Source organism: Anguilla rostrata, chromosome 6 (assembly GCF_018555375.3).
Source record: "Anguilla rostrata isolate EN2019 chromosome 6, ASM1855537v3, whole genome shotgun sequence".
Lineage (NCBI taxonomy): Eukaryota > Metazoa > Chordata > Actinopteri > Anguilliformes > Anguillidae > Anguilla > Anguilla rostrata.
In genome coordinates, this window is record NC_057938.1 from 35,532,451 (window position 1) to 35,560,359 (window position 27,909).

Here is a 27,909-nt window from a genome sequence, read left to right on the forward strand (position 1 = left end):
TAGCTTGGGCCTGTATGGGTGCATCTGGAACCGCTTCAATGGTCTCTGTTGAACATGTGACCAGTAAACAGTGATGGCAGCAACAGAATGGTGGCTGAAGAGTACATGAACATACAGTCCACCAATATTCAATGAAATGCCACCAAACTCATTGGACGAAAGTTTAACCAGCAGCAAGACAGCGACCCATGCAACATGCAACAAACTTAACCAAGATGCTTATCAGGGGGAAAAAAGGCTATCATAGTTACCAGATTTAAGTCCCATTGAACATACTTTTCACATGCTCAAAAGAAACTGAAATCCAAAACCCCAGCAAACACACAGCAATTGAAAGAGTAAAATCTTGGCAGAGCTCTCAGAAGATCATATCATGAATTGATTGATGTCCATGAATCGCAGACTCAATTCAGTCATCAAATATAAGGGATATACCATGAAATATTGGCCGTACAATAAATTTGTCCAAACCTACTTTGCCCCAACACTTAGGCTAACTTGAAATAGGATGACTTGACTCAATGAATGGCATTATTGTAATACAGTCACGGTCGTCGTTTGATTTTATAATAAAAGTTTTTATTAGTACGGAGGAAAAACACCACATGACTAAATTGTCCCAATATTTTTGCGTTTAACTGTATTCATTGCAAGACGTGATATTTTCGTAGAAATGCAAGTTCATTCGCGCACAAAAAAAAAATAAATAAATGAAATAAAATAAAAATAAATAAAAAATGTAAAGCCAGAGTTTTATTATTTGGCTATTTCTTCACATCAATGACAATATTCAGGGAACATATGAATGCGCGGCATATCACTGAACGGGGATATGAAAAAGAAGCTAAAATATACAAGAGGATAAATTATTTACAGAAGGCAATTTCAATTATGACGAATTCCAAACAGAGGAATTCCAGTTTACATTATTCGAAAGCAGGAGAGCTTCAGAAATGAACTCACTTCTACGCACTGACATCCCGCCCCCTTCATTCATACTTCACACAAACAGAAAGTTGGCGGCCAATAAGGTAGCCTACACGTGCGTCCACGCAGAGACTCTCCAAAAGGTGTAACTATAAAACAGCTGGGAAAGTTTACCCATTATGTGAATTTTAAAATAATTTACAAGCGAGTACACTTCGGCGCCCCGGGCAAGTACACGCAGTGGATATACATTCTATAGTTCTTTATGGCATATGAGAAAATTTGTCAAACTGGCGCCTTGGCTGATAATTAATTGCCAAGCTAATGCGAAGGAAGGAAAAAAATGCGATACATAACGCTCGGCCTTTTGATCATTACCGCATCAACAATCAATGCCGTGAAGGACTTCGAGTCTTGTCCCACTATTTGTGAATGCTCAGAGTGGACAACTTACACTATTTCGTGCTATGACATAGATGTCATTCCGGCTTTACCCTCCAGCACGGAGAACCTGTGAGTACATTTTATTATTATTATTATTATTATTATTATTATTATTATTATTATTATTATTATAAAGTTGCACGGTGATCTGTAAAAGTACCATGTATAGTTGTGAGGTGAGAAAGTGCAACGTGAGAGCATTTCATCCATGAGCAACTGACATTTGCGTTTACTTTGAAAATGTATATTTAAACCATTAAAGCATCCAATCTAAGCATTAGCCTTCTCTCTGCTCTCTAGCAAGAATATAGTATGTAAACGTCTGTATAGTTATCTGCAAGTGCTTTGCAATTGTGCTTTAGGTAGAAAAAGATTTCTGCATCATGTATGTCTGAACCATCGTCATTGTTCTACAGTGACGTCGCTCTTGTATGCATATTTGTGTGTGATTATTCTATTGAATTTGAAACAATTTTCCCATTGCTAGGCTAAGCTGTAAAACCTGACTCCAAAATCTAACTCACATATTTTCTTTTTGTTGTGTGAACTGTGTAGAGCATAGCACAAATAGTGGTAGCATCTGATGGGAGTTTAATGAAGCATCCGTTGGTTAGATTAGTCCACGTGTTAGAAACAATATACAGATGCTCAACGCCAGAGGGTACCTTGTAAATGACTCATATCTTTGTCAAGTATTGTACCATACATATGGGGATGTAATATTAATGAACAAAAATGTAGTATAATTTGAAGCACAAAATATTTTGTTTGGTTAGACAGCCTGAATTCCACAGAAACATCTGTGGGTTTAGTGGCTGAAATATTTCCCTAACTGTTTTGTTCATGCTTGGGAGGTTAATGCCTACCTCTCTGTTCAAAGCAGCTTGAATATGAAATGTCTTGAAACACTGTGGCTCTGTGCAAAGCCTATGGATTTTATAGAACGCCATTTTTATTGAAATAACATTTGCTCTATTTGTGAGCCACGCATTGTATTCTAACTGATGATGATATTGTTTGTGGATATAACAATTATGCCTGCACTGATAAATGCTGAGGATAAAAGCAACGTTATACACTACTGTTAACTCTAGGGTACACATTTAGTTCCAAGGGGACTCATACAAAAACTGTTAGATTATGTATCTCTGCAAACGTTAATTTGACTCTAAGAAGTCACCTTGCAGAGCACATTATCTGTCTCAGATGGGGATGGATCTAAAGGGTAGGCATTTGTAAGTTCCCCAAATATGGAAGCCGCGGCAATGTTAATTTTGTAACGCATTTTTGCTTGTCTTTATTTCCTGAAAAGTATGAGCCCTGACTCCAGGTTCTTCTCACCCCCTTGCCTTAACAATTCAAATGGAAGCTTACTGCAGTTAGGACCCGTAACAAACCTGTAAAGAGGACTGGAGTGCATGTCACAGAGAGACCTGACAAAAAACAGACTGCATACCAACATTATCTACCTCACACTTTAATTAAGGATTATGTTTTCTTATGCAGCCATAGCATGCATCAGTTCATTAATGGATTTGTTTTTTTTTGTGTGTTGGGGCTCTAATTGTCTTGCCATAGGTCAACAGAAGCAAATAATGTCCTTTGGAGAACATTACATTCCAAGACTTCTGTTCCCCACAAAATCTTTTAAACATTTATTTTGTCTTCAAAGGCAGAGGTAACACTGCTAAAGCAACGTTTAAGATAGGCATGCTAAGTTGTTTCCTTGGGTATGCTCAAGGAAAGCAGATTCCTTTGGCTTTTTATTCTGTATGTGTAACATGTAGATGAGAAGGCGCCATCGAGCACATTTCCTTTCCGTCTTTCATGGGGAACCAGAGGTGGGGGCAGGGAATGGACGTAAGTCTTGTTGAAAAGAACACTGTGAACTTTTACGTGGTGCTCACCAGCCCTTGTGATTGTTCATATTACGGTGCTCTTCTCTGTTTAAATTCCACTTCAGACTCCGTCTTTGTCTTCTGGCCTCCACTATTCTGTAAACGGTTCAATTGCGCAGCACTTGGCAAAAATGTCAAGATTGTTGTTGCTCTCATTTTTCAGTTGAGGACCCACCCCCATCCCACCACCCCAACTTCTAATCTCCCAAACCTGATTTTCCCTAGGTTTTTTTCCATCTGCACAAGCCAGCGTAAACATTTCCTTCAGACCACAAATGCGACACTATCTCGTCGAGGGCAATCACACTACTAACATGGGAGATGGGAGGAAATCCAGACCCAGATCCTGAGCTCAGAAGATTTGTTCCTCAAGTCAAAGAGACTATTCTTTATAGTTACGGATTTGTAGCTTTCTGGCACCTATCCTGCCCCCATAAACTGTACTTCAGCAATCAGCACTGAATTTACTGGTTGTCCCATGCATTGTTTAAACCGGCTCGTGTTCCTTTCAGTATAATGGATTAGCATTAAATTGGCTATAAAACCTGTGGGCTGGTCTTAGCTTGTTGTTTATGGAAGACAGGTACAGAAGATATACCAATAAATTGTTACTTTGGCAAAATATTTATAAAACATTGAAAATGGGAAAATTAAATTCAAATTACATTACCACATTTAACAGGGTAAAGGTTGTATTTCCTGAAGTCGATAAGTTACATTACCTCAAGTAGATAAATATTATACAATATACAATATATGTTGTAGATACTGTAAATACTGCCAAGATGAAATGCTACATGAAAAATGTGAGTTAGGAATGTACAGTGAGAAAACGGAAGTACATAGAAAAAATAACTGGGAAATGTCAAAATATAAAAGGAAGAGTAAAAATAGAATGAAAAATGTGTCTGATATTACTTTGCCTCAGCTGACATTGTTCCTCGTAGTACTCTGGCATTTCTTCATCATTGAAATGTTATTTGTTATTTATTATTACATTATGTCTTTTCTTGCTTCGCATTCCTTCTCTTCATTTTTTTTTTAAATTTTGATATTATTTGATATCTCCATAGCGACGAAGAAACTTGGAAATCCATAACAGGATGAAACAGGTCACAAACTTACCACAAGTGAAAACAATAAATGACAAGTTTATTATTAATTATTATATTTAATGTGTCTATTATAAATCCCAATATGATTCTCTGATAAGTTACAGTTTCTTACAAAAAGTAAGCAATGACTGAATGAGTCAGAGATACAGTTATTTGGACAAAACTTTAATGGTGGCTATCATTTACTGTACCAAATGTGGCAAATAAATTGTTCTTTAAAACACTGTCCCTCATGGAAGATGAAGACACTGCCATGGTCACCACGCAACAGCCAATTTTCACAGATCACCCGGACAACACTCAGCCATTTACCACCAAGCATCCAATCATCACAGAGTATCCAGTCCCCACACAGCAATCAAAGCACAGACCCTTATCACAATAAAGCACCTAATCAATACACAGTAAGCAGTTACCACAAAACACCCAATCATTTCTCAGTCACCAGAAAACAAGCCATGGGCTTTCAGCAGTAACTGCCGTGTTTGAAAAAAAATATCACAGCTTACAAATGGAGACTGTATTAATCTCACCGATTGTAAGTAGCACCCTGTGAGACACATGCAGCCATACCACCATGCACCCTTGCTCCTGCTAAATGGCCAAAGCTAAACAAGTGTGGGCTTGATTAGTGCTTGCATGAGTAACCTCCTTGGAAAGCTGTGTTGCTGCTGGAAGTGGTGTTTGTGGGCCAGCAAGGGGCAGTCTTCCCTCTGGTTGAAAAAAAACCCCCACCTGTGCTTAGGACAGGCTGTCTTTCGGATGTGACCTTAAACGCAGGTCCTGACTCACTGTGGTCATTAAAGACCCCATGATGCTCATTGAAAAGATTAGGGGGTTCCCTGGTGCCCTGGCTAAATTCCCAACCTTTCTCTCTCTCGACCTACCACCTTATCATCCCTGGATTTGATTGGCTAAAAATAGTTCTTTCCCACTTCACCTCAGCTGATGTGTGGTGAGAGTCCGTCCATCCATCCATCAGCTATACCTGCTTATCCTGGTCAGGGTTGCGGGGGGTATCGGGAGAATATCCCAGCATGCATTGGGCAAGAGGCAGGAATACACCCTGGACATTCCGCCAATCTATCGCAGGGCACACACACTACTCACTCACGCATACATACCTATAGGAGTCTCCAGTTGGCCTCCCTGCATGTCTTTGGATTGTGGGAGGAAGTGTGGTGGGAGTTCTGGTGCAAAATGGCTGCCATAGATCACCCAGGTGGATGCTACGCATTGGTGGTGCGTGTGGTGAGTTCCCCCTCATCACTGTAAAGCACTTTGAGCATCTGGAAAAGTACTATATAAATGGAATGGTTTTTTTTATTCATTAAAGTGTGACAATTTAAAAAAATGTGAGCTTTAAAATGCATTTTGCCTTTGGATGTCTCTCCCCAGGCGAGTATCTGGGTGAACCTAATGCCATCTGACGGCGAGCATTCTTCCCTGGTTTATGTGGCAAGACACATTCCACCACTGCACCATTCTCAATTCTTCCCTCAGCCCAGCATAACTATTAGATAAATTTATCCCTACTCAGTCATCCAATTCAGAACCTCAAGTGACCCGTGCACAGGCTAAAGGAAAAGGTTTTCCCAGGCATTTTGGAGCTGCTGCCAGTGTTCAGATTCAAATATCTTAAAAGCATCACAGATGAAAATAGAAATTCAACAGTCTGTGGTACACCACTTCTGCCATGAACCAGTGCTTTTGGCAGGGTATGAACTGCTGGTGACAATTCTTATCTGATAGTTGAGTAAATGTTCTGAAGCTGGAAATATTCTGAGGCTGGAAACCTACCGTGATTGTAACCCCCCCCCCCCACCCCATATTTTGGTGATTTCGCACTTACAGTTTATCTGTGCTCTGCTACTCCAGAGACCCTAGTCACAGTTGTGTTTGCGGTCCTGGTCATGGTCCAGTGCTGTTCTTGAGGTTTTCAGGGGTTGGTGTTGGTTGAACACAGTATGCACAAATAACCATTTGTTCAGCTGTGAGTGGCTAGTCCTATTGATTACTTAATGTTGCGGGAATAGTACGTCTTATCCAGCTGTAAGGCTGTCATAAATTCAGGTAGCATGAGTGGCATAGCTGTGGCTAATTTTGCCATTTTCTGTCAAAATGGCCATTCATCGTGGATGTTAACAAATTAGGAAGGAAAAGAGAAACAGTTGGAAACTGAAGCTTGAGACCTACAGCTCTGAGAGTAAAAGTATGAGGTAAGCTCTGAAAAGTGAGCTTGACATTTAGTGTGAGACTGACTGTATCTGCTTTTGTACTTATGGCAGCTGTTTCTCTGTGTTTTTTGGCTGCAACTGGATGAAGCAGCCTTAGAAATGGTGGTGACCCTTACTCAAACACTCACTGACTGCTTTGTTAACCAGTTAAAACCCACTTAAAACCCAGGGCTTTTTGTAATCCCGCCTGTCTTAAATAAACCCCATTATCTCCTAAACTATACACAGTACAGGCATGATCACTCAGTGAACATACAGGACATAATTATTCTGAAAAACAAAACAAAAAAGAAATCCAAAAGTTGTTCAGTATTTTATTTATTCTGTAGTGATTAGACCTACTTCTGATACTGGACGGAACCAGATTTCTTTTTCCAATTCTACCACAGGCTGTATACTACACCAGGATGAAGGTTTGGAGTGGATTGAACAAGGCAGTAATATTTGACATGTGCTTTTCCAAAGGTGGGCCTAAATGTCACCAAAACCTCCCCAAAAGGAACCAAACCTCTCCATCTTTTTCCCAGGCATATTTCACTTCCAGAAGCTAATTCCATTGATGTTGGTACACTCTGGAACCCCAAAAAACCCATTCAATTTACCCATTATGTCTTTTTGTCTAAGCTGTGTATTTCAATAAAAAGGTGTCTTTTTGTAGAGCTTTTATGTACACAAGATGTTCAGAATGGCTACTTTTACACATGCTAAATTCACTTAGAAATAACCAAAACATTATTTACATATGCAAACAGTGGCTGTATGAAATAACAGAGACTCCCAGCACCTATTTGATTATCAAACTTCACAAAGAAACTGACAGAAGTGTGAAGTGAGGGAACTCATGTCTTTCACAAATAGCCTCACATGCAGGCGCACATACACACACATGTGTGAGCAGGCAGTGTTCTCTACAATAGCTGTTGATTGGACTGCGCTTACCTCCCACCTTAGACCTGTCCAGTATGGTATGAACCTGCCAGGAGTTTCCTCCTGTTGGCATAGCTCATAGAGTCAAAGAGGTGTACAAGCCTTCTGGCAGGCATGGTGGCATAGTGGTCAGCACTGTTGCCTTACAAGAAAGAGGTTTCGGGTTCAAATCCAGGTCCGACCAGATCCTCTCTGCATGGAGTTTGCATGTTCTCCCCGTGTTCGCATGGGTTTACTCCAGTTTCCTCCCACACTCAAAGACATGCATGTTAGTTGCGCTCCTGCAGTTGCTCTTGACCAAGGCACTGGCCTCAGAACTGGAGTTGGTCCCCAGGCGCTGCACTGTGGCTGCCCACTGCTCCTAAGTAACTAGGATGGGTCAAATGCAGAGGACAAATTACACCACGGGGTTCAATAAAAGTATATCTTATATCTTATCTTGATCACAACGGGGTTCGAACCTACAAGGAGGAAAACTTTTTACAAGACTATCATTTACAATAATATAGTTCCCTTTATCACTGTTGTTGTGTCCTTTATACAGGCATTTGCAAATAAACAATCAAAGCTCTGATAAACAATCGATAAAGTGTACACAAAGCTGCCAGTTGTGTGATACGGGAAAATGGAAACCGAAAGTAGTGTGAGACAGGGTCTTCTGCATTAAAGTGAAAAGATTGTAAGCTTTACAACTGTATATGTGTTATAGTGCTGCACCTTGAATCAATGACCGATAAAAGCAGTAATTTAAGACTATGTTATTGTTAGACACCATTGTGCTTTAAGGCTTTAATTGAGCAAGCATCTGTACTAATCCCATTTTACCACTAGGGGGCCAAAGCAGTTTAAAGCCCAGGAGGAAATACCTCAATGTTTAATGAAGCAAAGATCAATCTAAGCTTTTCAGTGAAGGAATTCCTCATTGGTTGGCAGATGTTTCACTGACTTTGGGCTGACAGATGATGTCTATTCTCCTCACCACTGAGCTTCGAAATGATAATAAAATAATTTCTTCACAAGGGAATGTGATTTTCACTCGAACAAACATGTTGCGGAGTTGTGATGATAAGGAGATGGGGGGGGGGGGGGTCAACTGTGTGTTTAAGGGAGTATCTTTTCAATGACATGCCAGAATCTTGAGAACTGGGAGTGGAACAGAAAGAGTAGATGCTCTTTCAGGGCCTGGTTAGCGTGTCAAACTGCTGAACTCCTGAGTGGAGGCAGAGTGGGGGAATGGTGTACTCAAATGCAATATTTACCTTCTGCTGCACATTCTCCAAACACCAGCGAGTGGGTACTGCTGATGGAAGCTTGTTTTAACAGCAAAGAGAGGAGGAGTAGCCTCTCTATCCAAGCAACCCTAAAGCTGGCCACCATTCCAACTTTAATTTGTAACCAATCTTGTCTTGAAATGCCTTGTCAATGCTTGACTGAGATTACAACTGACTTTGCATTCAGGAACACATTCTAGCTATTTTAGAAGACAATTTCAGGCAATATCATCAAAGATTTTGGTTCAGCTCTGGGTAAAATATTTTGTAGAAACAGTGGAAGACTGATGGAACAAAAAGGAACTGTGTCTGTCACTGAAGGAAACTGCAATACTGAAGATTCTTGGTGTAAAATCCAAGGAAAACACAATTAGCTTGGAAAGGGCAACTATATATAAACCTCTACACATTATCTGGAATTTCAGGGATTGATTCTTATTGATTCTTTGTCCTTATGAAATACCTATTTTGTGTGCATTAGCTGGAATCCATGTTTATAAAATCCAGTGTAATTTTGTCATCAGATTTCCTGTCTTTTTCAGGCCACTGCCCAGTCTGTCCACAATTGCAGTTTGTCCTTAACTCTGTGAGTTATGACCTCAAGTAATGAAAGTTCCTTTATGTATTGTTTATATTATTTATATGAATATATTTGACTGTAACTTCAAAAACTACAAAACATAAGCTCATGTTATACAGGTATTTTAACCTACTCATGTGAGCAACTCTTCTACTAAGAACTGATTATATTACAAGAGATTATGTGAATACCATTCTTATACCGCACGTAATTATCAAGTTTCATCCATCCATTTACTGTATAACCTGTTCGTTCCTGGTTAAGGTTGTGGGGAGGGTGGTTGGGGGCTAGAGCCTATCCCAGCATGCATTTGGCAAGAGCCAGAAATATATCCCCGACAGGTTGCAAATCCATCATAGGGCACACACACCATTCACTGACATACTCATACCTATGGGCAATTTTGACTCTCCAATTAGCCTAAACTGTGTGTCTTTGGACACAGGGAGGAAATCAGAGTACCCTGAGGAAACCCATGTAGACACAGGCAGAACATGCATACTCCGCATAAAAAAGGCAGCTTTCAAACCCAGGACCTTCTTGGTGTGGCGTGACAGTCCTATCTACTGCTCTACCAGCCACCTGATGGGGTTAAAATCATTTTTATTTAACTTTGGCAATTATAACTTGTTAATTAATGAATTAATTTTTCTCTCAGTTCTACATCTGAGAAGTGTAATGTACACTCCCATATACAACCATATTGCCAAAGTCAAAAGTCACAAACATATGTGTATGTGTGTGTGTGTGTGTGTGTGTGTGGACACTTTGTGTGTATGTGTGTGTTGGGGGGTGGAGAGTGGGCGGGTGGTGCATGCTCTCACTACTATTGGGTCATATTGATGCATTTCTGTATCCAGTCTCACCAGAGCTGAAGGTTTCTCTCTTTTTTACTGCTCTTTTGACTTCATATTTCACAATCACTAAGAACCTTTTTCAGCTGAAGTGTCTTATCAGCAGTTTTTACTTTTGTTGCCATTGCTGTACATTATGAGCGCTCCCACTTCAAACAAGCTCTCTGACTTGTTTGCTTTCACGGTGTGGACAGTTCTTCTCCCAGCTGCTGAATGGGCTCTACGTGTCCTGGCACAGAACAAAAAGCTTGATTATTTGAGTTTGTAACAAAGTTAAATGCCCGTGGTGGGTGTGTGGTAACGGTTCTGCTCAGCATCGCAGTGTTTGTTTTAATTTGTCAGAAAAGAGGCCTCACGTCCAGGTCCTCTTGAGTCTAACCGTCCACGCATGTGCCAGCATTCAGTTCTGAATTGCCCCATTGTTTCACCAATTTAACAGCAGGCGTTCACCATATCTATTAGCTCAAAGAGAATCACGTTTGTATGAGTATGCTAAACTTTATGGGGACTATTAATACTGTGGGGCTTGCCTCCTCATACTAGAGGGCTAGAGTTGTTTTTGTTTTTTTGTTTCAGACTCTATTCTTTGTTACTTAATTGGTATACTTTTGTTTAACCTTTTTGTTAGATGAAAATGATATCATCCTTCACAAGTCTCCGTGATTGCACTCAAAAAATGCATATGCAAATGTACCTTATGCAACCAATTAACCAATTTGCTCCAATTAAGGAAATATAATTTGTTGACACTTAAACCAGCATAGGCAGAGCCCCCCCCTCAGAATCTTAGCTTGACATCCCTCTGTTACTGTACAGTACTGTGAGAAAAAATGACTATAAACACCTAAGGTACCACATGGTAGACCAAAAGTAAACATCTTGGCATTGTTTATTTTCCTGAAACATTCTCTCATTAAAGGTGGCTGGATATTTTACAGGACCAAATGAATTCCAACCCAAGGGAACAAAGGCAGTACCCCATGGAGACTGAACCAGCAACCTTATGGTTGCAAGCCAGGGTCCATAACCATTGCAGCATGCTGCTGTTTACCAGCGACTAAACATTGAGCCTTCATGAAACCTAAACTGAGAGGAGCTGTCACATGCTGACCGAAGTGAACCAATCATTGTGTTTTGCTGTGGAGAGCAAACTATTTTGATTGGTTTCGACAAGCTTGTGACTGGGCTGAAAGTAGTTCCACCCATTATGGGTATTCATGGAAGCCCATCTCCCATTACTGGTCTGCATAGTAGAAAAAAAGAATGATGATGTTCTGGGGCCAGTTGTACAGCCTGGGATAAGCTCGCCCGACCTCCTTCCAGGTGGTGAAGAGGCTCAGACTGTTTAACTTGGCTGAGCCTGTGGGTCCATTCTGGTCCCAAGTTTTTGTTTTCTATGACAGAGTTTCACACCATAGACTGCAAAGACAAATTTCATCTTCACAAGGGGAAGGGGGAGGGGAGATGAGGAGTTGGGGATTGGAGGTGGGGGAAAAATTTGGCTTTATCTGAGAAAACTGTAACAAGAAACAGTTCTTGGCTGCTCAAAACTGAAGAACGGAAAAACATTGCATCAACAAAATTTTTTTATTACAGTTTTGTTTCTGTATCTGAATGCAATGCAAGCATATGTATAGACAGTGTGGTTTGTATTTAACAGCCACGCCAGGTACACAACGCACACTCAATTGCCTTTTCCATACTGTGGTACCATGGGCTGTTTTTTCTTACTCTTTCAAATCGAAGTGTCCTCCTTATTCTCTCGATAGGAATGCGCCTCTTAAGTGAAGAGCCAATGAAACTGTTACGGCGGGAACTCTTTACCAGCCGGAAAGAGGGGGACCCAAAAGCAGGAATGTGGAGTATGTTAATGTGAGCCCCTTCAGAAGGAGGCCCGCAGCTGCACTTGCAAACGAGGGTATAATGTGCTCTCTGTGTCACTGCGAAAGGGGTTTTGAGCAGATAGAGCAGGGAGGCAACAAGAGCGCTGTAGCTGGATCATAAAATGTTGTGAATTGTTTTATATTTTAATTCATCAATGTTTTTTTGTTTTTTTTTACATTTTTTATGAGCAGCTGGCTGCTGGAGACCCGACTGACTGCCATCCAGCAAGATGCCTTTGCAAACATGGTCAACATTTCTCGGATGTAAGAATTCCTCCCCTCCACCAGTCAGCACAGCTCTGACTCCCAGCATGACAGGCTGGCATTCAATCAAAATTATACAAGGAAACACAAGCGTTAATACTTTTTCTTCACAAACACAGTCTGTTGAGTTGGTTGTAATGATTGACCTTGCCAAACTGTGTTTGTGAAGAAAAGAAAATATATTCTTGCTTTTAATTGTTAGTCAAATGTTGCTTGAATCCCAGTTCCTGAATTGTCAAGGCCAGCAGGTATGTGCCTCAGTAACTCCATCAGGTATTTGATTTTTTTAATAACCTTTTATGGGAGTGAATTCTGTTTGCTCTATAAGACCGATTTTCTCGTAAGTAAATCCATAAACCACTTGCAACACCTAGTTTGCTAGGTCATGCATATACTGTAGCTGTGCATTGAAACTCTGTGGAACAAGCAGGTTCATGGATGTTAGGGAAAATGCTCCACCTGTCTTCTCAATGCCAGAACTCAAAGTAAGTGCTTTATGCAGTATAAGAAGGAAAAATATGAATGAAACAATTCACTCAAAACCACTGATTTCTGCCCCTCTCCTACATTAAAACTGGAGCCCCCACCAAACCAGCCACCTAACCCTAGCCTCCTTACCTCTGCCCAGCAGACAATCCACTCTCTGTGCAGGTTCAAGGACCTCCCTTAATTACACCGGAAGATGCTAAAGCAGCTACTGTGGAGTATGGGAGGGGAGGGGAGGGGGTCTGTGGTTTTCCAGAGGGGCAGACGCACAGTAGAATTCCTCCTCCTGAGGCCCAGGCCTCATACCACAGTTCTCACAGGACACCATTTGGAGCGCTCACTAGCACACAGGCCTGATGTTCTGATAGAATATGCACTTTGCCACAGTCTTTTGCTCCTGTCTGTGCCCGTGTGCAAGTGAAAGCTGGTCTGTCATACAGGCCTAATCTAAACCATTTCCAACCACAGGTTTTGAACTTAGTGGTTTGCTTTTAGCAGTGTACCTCTGAGAAAACAAGACCAGGTTAAAAACTAGTATATGGCTGGACCTAACACACATGATCCGGCCGACCAATGGTGTAACTTCATAACTCGGCCAACCAATGGTGTAACTTCATAACTCGGACACCCAATGGTGTAACTTCATCACTCAGTCAGTCAGGCACTCACAGACATTTGCGTTTGTAAGGCTGGCCCTGCTGTCCAGCCAAAAAAGAAAAAAGTTTATTAGGCAATTTTGCTCAGATTACCAGACCCTGTTCTGTTTGGACATTCAGAAATGTAATTTGAAATGTAATTTTAAAGCTTTTGCCAAAGGGCTTATCACAAAATGGAGATTTATTCACAAAATACATTTAAGGTAATTGCAAATTGGTTCATGGAGTGATAACAGAGTAGTCTATGTTTATTTAGGAAAAAATATCCATGATATGCACATCTGAGTTTTAGGTGTATATTTCCAGGCAAAGAGTCAAGTTGGCAGTAAGTATATTTTTTAGCTACTGTACCCATCTGAATCAAGTCAGCGCTTTGGAGATTTTGAAGCAGGACAAATCACGGGGTTCTCTGTCCAAATGAACCGAACTTGGGTGTCCAGCACCCCCGCCCCACACACACACACATCTGAGAAAGATTAACTAACCAAACATCACATGGATTAGGTCAGAGCCACAAATAATAAAACAGTCCATTTCAGCCAAATGATGAGTAGCACAAGGGGTCATGAGGCAAGTTCTGATATTTTTGTACTTAAGCTCAGAATGTGTGGGGTATCATCAATGGTTTGTTTATTTGATGACTTGCAAGCACATCTCTCTTATTGGGTGAAGGGCATATGAACAGTAAAGACTAACATGATAAGTCTTAGAGCACAAAGCAAGTCAGAGGCCATGCAAGAATCAATATTCATGTCCTAAACTTTTTCATGGTAGGACATGAATATGAATTCTACAGCCTTTGACATACAGTACAAGTCTGTTATGCCACAGCAAATATAAATAAATAAAATGAAGGGTTTGAAAAAGTGGGTCAGTGAGTGCATCACTGCTGTTTTTTTGACTGCTGTTCATTTTTCTTTCCAGACACATATCAGTGGATGTCACCTTGAAGAGCCTCGACAGACATTCCTTTTCTAATCTAATGAGGCTCATCCACATGTGAGTAGCAATGAGGTATTCTATCTGGCATTGTTTGAGGATGTGACCTGCTAGCACAGGATTAGCTAGAGCAACTTTGAAGTTTTCAGAGAGGAAACATCTGAGTGCAGTTATTCCCCAGTGGATCTACATCAAACGTCAATTTACTGCAAGTGAAACAAATGGCACTGTAACGATCAATCAACTGGAAATCTGACGACTCAGCCACACCAAAGAATTTTCCATAAATTGTGTAGAACTGTATTTGTCCAATAAAAGTTTGAATGTTCCTTTTATATAGACTCTCAAATATGTGGTGAGAGGAATTATTTTAGCAGTAAAAGCCAGCAAATACATTTCCCTCAGTTAATTTTTTTCTTTTTTACAAGATACCACAAGGGTCGAGGCTATTGATTGCATAACCACTTCCATTTTCAGTTGTAATGAATCCTGACTGTAAAGCTTTTTTGAACGCTTAGGCTTGACCTGAGGATGCTCTTCATTATTGAGCGTATGTCAGTGGATACAGTAGATGAAGAGAGCGAGAGTGTCCTTCTATTGGAAGCTTACCATGACCTTATTTGCTTCTTCAGTGTAATATATGCAAGCATAAGACAGCTTAAAGTATGAACTAGATCTCCTATCTTAGTTTATTCTTCATAGAAAGATGTTACCCAGTGTAACTGCAGGCTCTGTGACTGGGTCTCAGAGTTACTCGGGGTCCTGTGATTGGGTGTCTGCATTTCTGCGGCTTCAGTGATTGGGTGTCAGCATTACTACAAGCGCTATGCTATGATCTCACTGTTACTGCAGAGTGTATGATTTGGATCCTAATATTATTGTAGTTTCTTTATTTTCGTATGAGTGTTACTCCAGGATTTGTAATTGGACTGCTTTGTTACTGTGAGCTCTGGTCTCAGTGTCACTGTGAGTGCTGGCATTGGGTCATGGCGTTGCCATGGCCTCTGTTGACTGGGGGCTTGGACTTTCTCCAAGTGCTATGATTGGCTTGCAGATTTGCCCTGGCCCCTGTGTTTGGGTCTCAGACTCTTTGTGGGTGCTGTGAGAGGGTCCTGGTGTGATTAGGCCTCCTGACAGAGAGAAGCAGAGACTCTTTGAGAGTGTGAGCTCTTTGTCCCATAAAACAAACAATGATATTTCCTGTCAGCCACTTAGAGTTAGTAGTTACTACTGTGTCTTTATTAGGCTATCGCATTTACAGGTATGTCAACTGGATGTAGGAGTAACTTTCTTCCAGTAACTGTTAGCTTAGTTCTGCTAAGTTCTTCACAGAAAACGACTGAACTCAGTAGCACTCGCTGTTCCGTCTCAAGAGGAAACAACCTTATTTGTCCTTTCATTCATTCCCTGAGGATGAACACCAAAGAAAGTTTTGGATTAGGTAGAAATGGAAAAAAAAAATGTTTGTACTTTGGTTTGCAATTAATTCTTCTCTACCTTAAGTTTTTTTTTTTTTTTTTTTAAACCACAGGTGACCTAATATTTTTGACCTGCACTGTATTCCACTGAGACAAAGCAGACATAATTGGTTTTATATTTCAATATATTACTCATATATGTTTCTTGGTGCAAATTACGAATATATTGTTTACTTATCCTGTAGGGGGCAATTTCATGTCAGATTTATATCTTAATTTGTTGTATATGTGTTGCTAAATGCCATGAATAATAACATTCTGTTGTAAAAAAATAACAGATCAATAAATACTACTATCCTGAGACTCATTAATTGAATAATATATTTGTGTGCAACAATTCTAGGAAAAGTGTTTTTGTTTTGTTTGTTTTATACAACTAATCCCTTGATGTGTCTTATTTTACAGAGAAATACGGAATGCCAGGAGTTTGACGTATGTACACCCAGAGGCCTTTAAGGACCTGCCAAATCTGAAATACTTGTGAGCGAAAATTATTTATTATGTCTATGAAACTGTATTCCTGACGTGACGTTTTGATCACTGTGGACCTTTCAGGAAAGCCATGAATTACATGTTTCAGTTGCTCTATGCAACCGAGTCAATGGCACGAGTATATGTGTATGTGTGTGTGTATGTGTGTGTGTGTGTGCATGCGTGCATGTGTGTGTGCGTGTGCCGTGTGCGTGTGCGTCTTTGTGTGTGTGTGTGTGTGTGTGTTTGCGTGTGTGCGTGTGTGTACCTGTGCATAAACTTACAGTATATACACAAACACATTGTAAAATGTGAGAAATGTAAGAAAGCCACATGTGGTTCAACACCGTTAGACACCGTTATAAATGGAATTACAATACAAATGAAATGTATTTTCTTCTCTGAGCTGATTTTGAGCTTGATTTCATTTCAGGGGACTTCTCAACACGGGTCTCATAGCTTTCCCCGACCTGACCAGGATCCACTCCGATTACACCGACTTCATACTGTAAGCGTGCTAGTTGTGCCCTTTAACCGACAGTCCATGTCATTCCAAGACGAATACAGTTTCCAATTAGCAACAAACTTAGCACCCTGGCCTGTCATATACTGTAATTGGATTCCCTATTAATCATCCACACCTGACTTATAATTAGATTCACAATTAAATATCAGCACCAAAAATAAGAGATTGGTTCAGTCTTGCATCGGTTCAGATATCTATGGGTACCCAGGAAAGCCTACAGAAGGTACAGCTGGCAGGTGGTTTTACTGGCTACTGGAAAATTTCATTCATTGAAAGAGGTTTGAAAGCTATATGCTCAAGCTGACATGTAAAATATTTAGGGACTTGTAATATATTGTTGACCAAATTCATTTTATTTGTTGCACAAACCCTTGGCTCAGTATATATTAAAATATTTATTTTCCTTGGCATAGTATTCTTCATTCCACATACAATCCAAGAAAAAAAATCCATTCAATATCCTATAGAGGTGGGAATATCTTGTAAATGTCCAGTAAAATGTCCAGTGTTAATTGAACTCTACCAGTGTTAATTCAACTCTTAACAGATAACAATTGGTCCCACTGGAATGGAACCAAATGGTTAATGTTAATATTTGAATTAACACTGTTAGAGTTGAATTAACACTGGACGTGTTACTATGTATACCATGATGTATCGCAGTCGGCCTCGGGTTCATTTCCATGTGGGTCGAGCAGGTTGCAGGCATGGTTTCTTTTCTGAAGATGGGTCAGTGGTTCTTCTCAGAACTAATCAGGTGGGGGTTGGGTGGAGGTGGGTGCAAAATATCTACCCGCACAGGACTCTAGTTCAGTCTGTAAAGACACACATCATGAGCGTGGGATTGAGAGAGGATCTTCCCTCTTTAGATGCATTTCTGGACTCAAAAATATATGCACATGCAAAAGGTAGCCTAGAGGGTTGCATGGAATTGTGCTTGTTGAAACCAAGAGTATAGTCATGTGTCCAGACACCCTTCACCTAATGCACCCTCCTATTCCCATAGTGAAATTGCTGATCATCCCTTCATCACAGAAATTCCGGCCAACTCCTTCCACGGCATCACCAGCGATGCTCTGACAGTGTAAGCATCGGATTCTGCAAAATAATGGTGCTTGTCCACTACGGTTACTGCACGTTCTCAGCTAAAATATTTATCCAAATCAGAGTTTCATCCACTCTGATTTCTATATATCCTTTGTGTATACAGGTTGTTTCATTGAGATTACAAGACAGATCTGTTCAAGAGACAGCCATTACACACTCTTCATGGTCACATTATATTTTTCTTACTAATATGAAAACTGTTTTACATAATTCAAGTAATTCCCGTAATTCCTGGTCACCATGGAGACAGAGCTGAGGGCCAGTCACATAGGACCTCTCCTTCCATTCAGATCAAATTGGGTTGAAAGGGAACACTCAAGAGAAAAAAAAACTGATACAAAATAGTTGTATTTGGATATGGAGTCTAAACTACAAGCATGGGATCATACAATTACAATGATTATTTTTTTCATCTTAAATTATTTCTCTATCTGATAAGAAGAGGTAGTTAATGACAATTTGACTCCCAGCTGTCTGGTCATTCCAGAAATGTTATTCATACAAAGAATGTATAGATCTCCTTTTGTTGTATAGCTGGTACAGAAACTGCTTTTACATCAGTTTCAAGTCACATTCCACAGTTCATACAGTGAATGATTTTTTCACACACCTGAACATTGACGCACTGTGGAAGAGTAGAAGGTTTTAGCAGTGGTAACCCCATGTTTGTTTTTCTTTCAGGATGCTGTACAGCAATGGTTTCACTGAGATCCACCCTCATGCCTTCAATGGGACCAAACTGAACGCTGTGTAAGGCTGTCTCACAGGCAACTGCGCTATTGGTCAGGAACAACCAACTCCAGTTTGTTCTGCCACAAACCCTCTGAGACTCCCATTGATACGTTCATTAGAACCAATGAGGGGTAGATCCACTTTGAAATACTGGGTAGTTTGTGCTGCGAATACTATCTGTGCCTTTTTAATGTCTAATTTACTAAATCATTGATGCAAATCAAGTGAAGATGCAACCATACCCAAATAGTTAGAGAGTGCATAAGACAAAGACATAGAAATGAGTGATGTGTCAAGTTTTCTGAACAGGAGCTGGAGGTATTGCTGACATGGGACAAAGTAAACTTTCCAAAGCTAAATTAGAGAAATTCGACTATTATGGAAAGGTCTCAAGATAATGAGCTCAGTGCCAGTGCTGTTGGTGCCATTGTACATAATGGAGCAGATGTAAATTAAAAGATGGAAGGAACCTGAAAGGATTATTTAAATTATACATTGTAAACATTGTAGTCTGGTTTTGTTTGTTGTACGCATTTGATTGGCATGTCAGAGTCTTGGACAAAGTACCTAATTTACAAAGTCATAAACTAAGCACCAATTTGATTTAGCACCGTGGAGAATTACATTGCCGCTGGCTTCCAGACAGTGTTTAGAGGGGCTATCCATTACTCTGAATCCTGACGCTATCCACATTCTGCTGCTATAGCAAGAACCTAAAAATGACCTCACAGATGGATTTTAGAGAAGGAAGGGTCCTGACACGATCTCACTAGTGCAATATGTTATGTTTTCAGTTGCGAAACACAACATTTTGGCCAATGGATAAGCCTTCACAAGGGTCATGCCAAGTGTCATCTTCTTTGCTGAATTTACATTGGAAGTTGTGATTTGTCTTGAGCACAATTATTTGTACTCAAAAAAAGGAAACTTGGTGTCAAGTTGTCCCCAGTGCACCAAAAATCTAAAGGTTGGTTTTGATGTTACCTATTTTTTTTTAAGTCGAGCAAGCACTGACTCAACAACATTCATTGGAAACTTGCCTGTCTTTTATAAGGGATTAATTTTAACGTGGCACACACTTGCAGGTGAGCAAATAATCACTAAAAGTGCCAGAAACAAGATTGAATATTGAATATTTACTGGTCATTCAACCAGTCTTACTTGGAATAACAAATGGAATTCTGTCTCTGGTAACCCAAAGAGAAATACCCTAGTATTAAATATGTAGTTTCTTGCACCCCTAACATGTTTTTATGTCTTTATCTTGCAACTATGACAGCTGTTACGGTCATTGTGGAGTTTACGCTTTACATGGCTTTCACATGTATTGCACCTTATTACTGCCAGTTTCAGGGAGAAATCTATTATAATTGCAAGTGGTTGTTCGCAAAATGAACACACTCTGTATTAAGCTATTTGCATGTGAATTTTGGCATTAAAACATTGGGCCTCGTTCACGAAACACGATCACATTTGATCATAAACCGCGTACAAGAACGTTTCCAAGAACATTTTGGCATTCATAATTTTTTTCTTATCTGTATTTGTTGGCTGTTTCCTTATGTCAATCACGTGATCAGGATTGAACATAAAATTTAAAACAATCAGCATTCATCATCTGATACACCTGGGATATGCACAAAAAACAAAGGTCTGCACACGTGTCATGAATCTCATATTGTTTTTTCATATGAACATTTTTAAGAACAAAAGTAAGAATAATTTAAGAAAAGCTTTGTGAATGAGGTCCATTGTGTCTATTTCCCTGGTTGTACAGTTACATGAGCTTTCCATCCGCTGGGAATCATATACTATTTTTCTGGTACTTGCATTGGTTAAACAAGTGCAGACAAATGTATCACAGTCTGAGACTTTGATCAGTCTTCACAGAATAAGACTATTCAGTAGAATAACAGATTTTTTAAGTATACTTAAAATATACTTTATTTATAAAGCAGGCTTTGAATCTCTAGAAATCTGGCAAGACATCTCATACAGAGGAACGTGAAAATATTTAGCAATACATCTCAGATAATGACCTATGAGGATGGAGACAATGTTTTACCTATCTGTGCAGTGAAAAAGTGAAGATGTTAAAATAACAAAGTGTGTTATTTGTAACTTTATTAGATTGGATGCAGGGACTGTCAATACCTGGAGAGGGCAACTGTGTCTGTTTCTCATTTCATACCCAGTTTTAATTAAATACCCTTTCCCAGCTTAATCTTTTGGAAAGGGAATTAAATAAACTGTTGTAGTTTAATTTTGTGTACACATTGTAATACAGCTACCGGTGCTGTGCTCAGAAAGAGTAGATTTCGACTGGATTTACCCATCCGTAATGTATGATTATATCTATCCTCTAGTGTACAGTGTATCACCAGAGAAAGGCCATTTGTCGAAACTTTAAATTGACTTAGATGGAAAATAAAATTGAATACTTCATTCAGAAAAAGTCATAAACGTATCAGGTCTCACAGGAAAATGAATTTTCTCAAGAAAGAAAATGATGAGGATTTCAGCAAGTCACCATTAGAGGTTTCTACTTCCCTTTCGGAAACTAGAAAAAATATGTCCCCTTTTTTGTTAAATCGCTTTCGCCCCTCTCCCATTCGGTCTGTTTTATGGCATGGCCCTAAGAAGCTTTCCTGTCAGGATATGAAATATTAATGTGAGTCTGCCCCCTGTGTCAGGCCTAGAGGGGATGTAGCTAAGCAATACTGCAGTCACTGCTGTGAGTTTTACCAGAGCCGTGTTTGTGTTGGCACTGGGCTTGCAATGCACAAAAACCAATCCCTAAGCACTAAAACCAAGACAAACACTATCTCTTAAAGTTTATTATTACAATTAGATTTAGGGGTTTTTTAAGGTACTGCGTGGTTTCGAAAGTGGCGTCTCTTGATGACAAGCCCCTAATTTAAAACAACACTCAAGACAGGGCCTGATCCAAAGAGTGAGCATAACGAGCACATTGTTTTTACCACGCATTTATAACAAAACACTGCAATTGATTATCCCACTGCGTTGTAGGGACTCTCAAAATAATCCAACCCTTGATTCTTCTCCCTGCAGATACCTCCACAGAAACAAACACCTGGTCAGGATAGATGAGAGAGTATTTGCAGGTGCTATCAGAGGCCCAACCCTGTTGTGAGTATTTTAGGGACTGAACAACCGTTCTCCACAAAAAAAAAAAAAAAAACAGTTTCACTCTGTTGGACTCTTCATCTTTTCACACAATGTTAAATGAGACCAGGGAGCACACTGTGAATATGGACTGGATATTTACTGATGGATATATTGACGGATTCTAATGTTTCTCACTTTCCTTAATCGTTTCTACTGGGCAACCTTTGAATCCTAGCTCACATGAAAACATAATTTATTCCAGTGTGGCTGCAACATAGGTGTCTATATTTTAATTCTGGAGCAAAAAGTTGAACATAGCTGGCAACGGCTGTGCTCTCAGTAGAAAATATGTGTAAGCTGACCTTGCATTCTTCCACTAACACACATGAAACGTTACCTGTACGAACAGCATGCCATACCTCTTCCAGACCATTCTAACTTAAGTGAAAAGTCTGAATGCTTAAAAGATAGATGTTTTTTTTTTTTGGTGACTTATGAGTGAGTGAAGGACCCTTGCTTTAATTTCTCCTCTCTGAAGCAAGTTTTCATGCTGAAACTTTAGCCCCTATATCAGCTCTGGAAAGAATATCTGGTTAAATCATTGCACTTTAATAACTTTATTATCGAGAGCACTTTCCTGGACTTCATTATGAAGTCATCGTCCAAATATCTCCGATGACAAAATCAGACCCTCGCCACTGAGGTGAGATTTCTCCATGAGCATTGCGCAATGCCCCAGGAGGAGATCAAATTGGAAATCAATCCCCCCAATTCTCGATTGAGATACAACAGATGTAATGTTTGCCCTGCATCATGTAGTGACCGGCAGTGCTAATTGCATCAACTAATGTGGTATAAGATGCAACAAAGCGCATATATCTTTATTTCAACTATGTCTGCAAAAATTGAGAATATTCGACTGTGTCCCATTTTTAGCTAAATAAAACAGCTGCAGCAACTCGATCCACTTCCAGCACACAGTCAAAGCATTTGAGAGAGCTCATACACCCCGTCAGTGAGACACTGCTAATGCAGTGACTAGGTGAAAAGGGAGGAGCAACTGACTTACGATGACCACCGTATCACTCAGGGGACAGATGGATAGTCTGTGATCTCCATTCCGTTCAGGTGGGGAAAAAAAAGCATTCATAGGCAACTACTCTCCCTCCTCCAAAACATTTTCAAAGCGAGAGACGATGACAGAACTGGGGAAGTAAGTTATTTTAACTGTCAAACCGCCACCGTCCACAGACTGAGCAGGAGCGACTCTGTTTCTCTCTCTGTTGTGACAGAGACGTCTCTCTGACGAGCGTGACCTCGCTTCCCACGAGAGGACTGGACTCGCTCAGGGAGCTCGCGGCGCGCGACACCTGGAGCCTCAAGAAGCTCCCGCCCATCAAGGCCTTCCGTCACCTGACCAGCGCTGACCTCACCTACCCCAGCCACTGTTGCGGGTTCAAAGGCCTGAAGAGGAAGCCGGGGTGGGTGTCGGGGGGGGGCAGGAGTGAATGGGGTGCTGGTAGTAGGGGTTGTTCCTAAGAGATCCATAGAACAGCAGGCCAGTTAATTAATTGGTCTGTTAGTTTGTGGAAGAAAATGGCCATGCAGCTTTGAATTGCCCACATATTGAACAGATAATTGATAAGAAATAGCTCTTGTACAGTTATACACTAAAATGCCATGCTGGAATTGAAGCAAAGCTTCAGACTACTAACAAGTGAATAAATATATATTCTTTAGCAGTTATACACATTAGCCACTGCCCTCCAAAACATTTTAAAAGCAAGGGGAGGATTGTATCGTTAATGAATTCACTCTTTATATTTATTGTAGAATGTACAAGATGCTACAAAATTTCATTGCACATTTTAATGTTTAAGTGGATGTTCTAAATCAGCACACATTCAAGTGGTTTCTTGTATGCTATGTATTGTTTGTTTTTTAACAGCTTAGAATTTAGAGACCTGCACTGAACTCTTGTGGGATTTACAATATTACTCTTATTTAGAAAATGTTAGAACCCATTTTAGAAGAATGTTTAGAGGATTCCATCGATCCATTATCTATCCTGCTTATTCCCGGTCAGGGTCGCCGGGGGGTTGGAGCCTATACCAGCATGCATTTGACAAGAGGCAGGAATACACCCTGGACAGGTCGCCAATCCATCGCAGGGCACTCACACAATTCACTCACACATACGGGCAGTTTAGAGTTTTGCCTAACTTGCATGTCTCTGGACTATGGGAGTACCCGGAGGTAACCCACGTGAACATAGGGAGAACATGAACTCCACCCAGAAAGGCCCAGGCCGGGATTTGAACTGCGCATGGCGTAGATTCTTCAACTTTATTGTTAGATACCAGAACACGCCTGCAAAATAGATGCAAACGTTACCGACGATTCAATCTAAACTTTTCATTTCATCAACACTGGATTGTTGAATCAGGCTCATATACACAAAAATAATACACCGCAAGGAACACAAGCTTCAGTACGAGTCTGAAAATAAACTCCAGGAATCTAACACTTTCACACTTTTTTGTCTAACTCCAGATTTTTGAATCCCAGAAATGTGTTGTGTGTCTTTGTAATACCACAGAGATCTGGCATACCTCTTCTGCAACTTCACCGTATTGCACGACCAGCACCACAAGCGGTCAGTGAGCTTCTACCAAGCCCCCACCTTTCAGGACTATCCCAGGGAGGTGGGCGGGGACCCTGATGACGAGGCCGTCCTGGCCGAACCCCCTGACCAAAGGCACTTCAGCGGGGGCCTGCACTACCACGCCTACTTCGGCAGGCGGGCTGACGACGGCGAGGTAGGCTTCGGCGAGACCCTGAAGAACCCCCAGGAGGACCTGGGCTACGATTTCTACAGCCGCTACGACTACGAGGTCTGCGACGAAGACAAGGAGGTGATCTGTACCCCCGCCCCGGACGAGTTTAACCCCTGCGAGGACGTCATGGGCTCCGTCTTCCTGCGCATCTCCGTCTGGTTCGTGAGCCTGCTAGCCGTCCTGGGCAACCTGCTGGTCCTGCTCATTCTCCTCAGCAGCCGCTACAAGCTGTCCGTCTCACGCTTCCTCATGTGCAACCTGGCCTTCGCCGATCTCTGCATGGGTGTCTACTTGCTCCTCATCGCCTCGGTGGACCAGCTAACCAGGTCCGAGTACTACAACCACGCCATCGATTGGCAGACGGGCCCGGGATGCGGCGCCGCCGGCTTCTTCACCGTCTTCGCCAGCGAGCTGTCGGTCTACACGCTGACGGCCATCACCCTGGAGCGCTGGCACGCCATCACCTTCGCCATGCGGCTGGACCGCAAGCTGCGGCTGGCCCACGCGGCGGCCGCCATGCTGGCCGGCTGGCTCCTCTGCCTCCTCCTGGCTCTGCTCCCGCTGGCCGGCATCAGCAGCTACCAGAAGGTCAGCATATGCCTTCCCATGGACACCCAGTCCGCCACCGCCCGGGTGTACGTGGTCTCCGTGCTGGTCCTCAACATCCTGGCCTTTGCGGTCATCTGCGCCTGCTACGCCAAGATCTACTGCGCCGTGCGCCGCCCCCACTGCCGCCCCAGCAACAAAGACGCCAACATCGCCAAGCGCATGGCTGTCCTCATATTCACTGACTTCCTGTGCGTGGCTCCCATTTCCTTCTACGCCCTCTCGGCCGTGCTGAACCAGCCCCTGATCACCGTCTCCAACTCCAAGATCTTGCTGGTGCTCTTCTACCCGCTCAACTCCTGCGCCAACCCCTTCCTCTACGCCATCTTCACCAAGGCCTTCCGCGGCGACGTCTTCATCCTGCTCAGCAAAATGGGCTTCTGCCAGCACCGGGCGCAGGTGTTCCGAGGCCAGACTGTGTCCTCCAAGCACAGCAGCATAGTGGGCCGGGGGGACCGGGACAGGAGGGACCCCCGCGAGACGCTCCTCAAACTGCAGGAGTGCTCCAAGCATCCACCCACCACTCGCTACCCCCCGCCCCTAACCTGACAGTCTAACCCCTGGGACAGCCCACACGATCCCCACTCCCCTCGCACCTCAGAGAAGAGTTTAATGTGTAAGTGTACCTTGCTTACATGAAATCCTAAATTAATTTTTTCTCATAAGGATGTTAAAATTTATCATCCGTATCATCATTAAAAGTATATTGCAAAATAAATTGTTGCAATTCAGATACATACTGTTTTATATGCTATTTTACCCATGTACTGTAGATTTCAATTTCAGTTTCTACTATATGTCAATTAATCACATACATGAAAGAGTCAACATACATATACATTCTTTACATTTGGGATTAAACAATTTTAACTTAAGAGACTCTTGTATGTACTGTATGGACTGAAACCACAGAACTGAGTGAATTGCATTTGGTCTAAGGTAAAAATATGATACCAGTGAATCCAATTGCTTTGCTAACAGAGTAGCATGAATAAAATATGCCATTATTTTTTTCTGAAGTCCCTGCCGCATTTACTGCTGTATCTCATAATGCTGTTCCAGAAAGTGTTCTTAAAGTGTCCCGTTTACTTCAGTGGGACATTTGGTGTCATTTCTTGATTTCACCGTTACTCTGGAGTTTATACCTTGCTAAAGAGAGACAATTGATTTGCTGTCTGTGTTAAAAGAAAACACCAAACAAACATAAGTGAAACCCTCTTTGGAAATCTATACTGGTTTAGTCACCTTAAACTACATGTAATAATGCAGTTATACTTACATATATTATCACAGGACTAGGGGGTTACCTTTGAACCCAGAAGTAGCACACACAATTAAGCCATTTCAAGTTATTGTAATTTAACTTTGTCATTGTACAGGTTTGACATGTTGTGGGTTAAGAGATGTCCTTCTACACACCACTGTTGTAAACAGCTGCTATTTAAGCATTTGTAACCTTTCTTAGCTTGAATGAATCTGCCCATTTTCCTCTGACCTCTCTCATTAACAAGGTGTTTTTGCCCACAGAACTCTCGCAACACAGAACTATTGCACCATTATCTGTAAACTCTAGACACTGGCAGCTGTTTCTGAGATGCTGGAACCACCACATCTGACACCAACAGTCATATCATGGTCCAGGTCGCTTAGATCATGCATCTTGCCCATTCTAATGTTTGGTCGAAAAACAACTAGACCTCTTCTTCATGTCAGCATGCTTTACATACTGAGTTGAATAGACATGATTTGCTGTTTGGAGGAATAGTATATTTGAGTTAACAAGCAGGTGAACCTAATGAAGCGGCCATTGTCACATTAAATAGTTTTTGTGAGTGATGCACCTTCAATTCAGGCACCGACTATTCGACCTCTCTGGACACCGCTGAAGAAGGATCTAGACATAGCGTATTGTGAGGCAGTAAGACTTGCTTCCAATGACCTTTCAAAAGCTGTGACCCCATTTTTGCTGGGTTGGGTAGGTTTCTTGCCCTCTTTGTTCCTCTGAAGATTCTTCTTGATTTCCTGGCATGGGTACGTGTTGCCAAATTTCCACTCTGTGTCTACCGTATGCTATCCATAAATTTTCCCAGCTGCCTGTTCTTGTCCTTGTCTCCCTCCCAGTGGAGCACCTGAGTCAACCTTAGGCCACTGTTTGCCTCCCTGCCTTCCATTGTGTCCTGCCCCTACCACACAACCATCAACCTTTGTGCCACCTGTCCTCTTTTGACCAAATTGAATAATTGACTGTTTGTCGCCATGAGGAGGAGCGGGGTAGAACAGAACGGGGTCCCCCTACTGAGTCTGGTTCCTCCCAAGGTTTCTTCCAATATGCCTTCTACGGAGATTTTCCTCACCACTGTCACTCTAGGTTTGTTTTTTTAGGAGTTTAGGCCAGGATATGCTGTGAAAGATAGTGACAAACAATTTGTGAATGTGCTATGTACTATATATATTTTGATTTGATCTGATTTCATAACATACACACACGGGCACACTCACATGCAATATCAAATTTCTTGTCTAATCTCTTCTTGTCTATCAA

The 27,909-nt window shown here is 41.4% G+C and overlaps 1 protein-coding gene across 1 annotated transcript; it reads left to right on the top strand.

Annotated features, from left to right (window-relative positions):
- The first annotated feature begins 1,021 nt into the window (after window positions 1-1,021).
- LOC135257015 (thyrotropin receptor-like) lies at window positions 1,022-26,386 on the top strand. Its single transcript, XM_064339361.1, has 10 exons — window positions 1,022-1,440; window positions 12,329-12,400; window positions 14,467-14,541; window positions 16,365-16,439; window positions 16,864-16,938; window positions 17,963-18,040; window positions 18,745-18,813; window positions 21,868-21,945; window positions 23,217-23,405; window positions 24,524-26,386. Exons 1-10 carry the CDS (start codon window positions 1,271-1,273, stop codon window positions 25,914-25,916), a joined length of 2,274 nt encoding a protein of 757 aa, XP_064195431.1. The 5' UTR covers window positions 1,022-1,270; the 3' UTR covers window positions 25,917-26,386.
- Window positions 26,387-27,909: the final 1,523 nt, after the last annotated feature.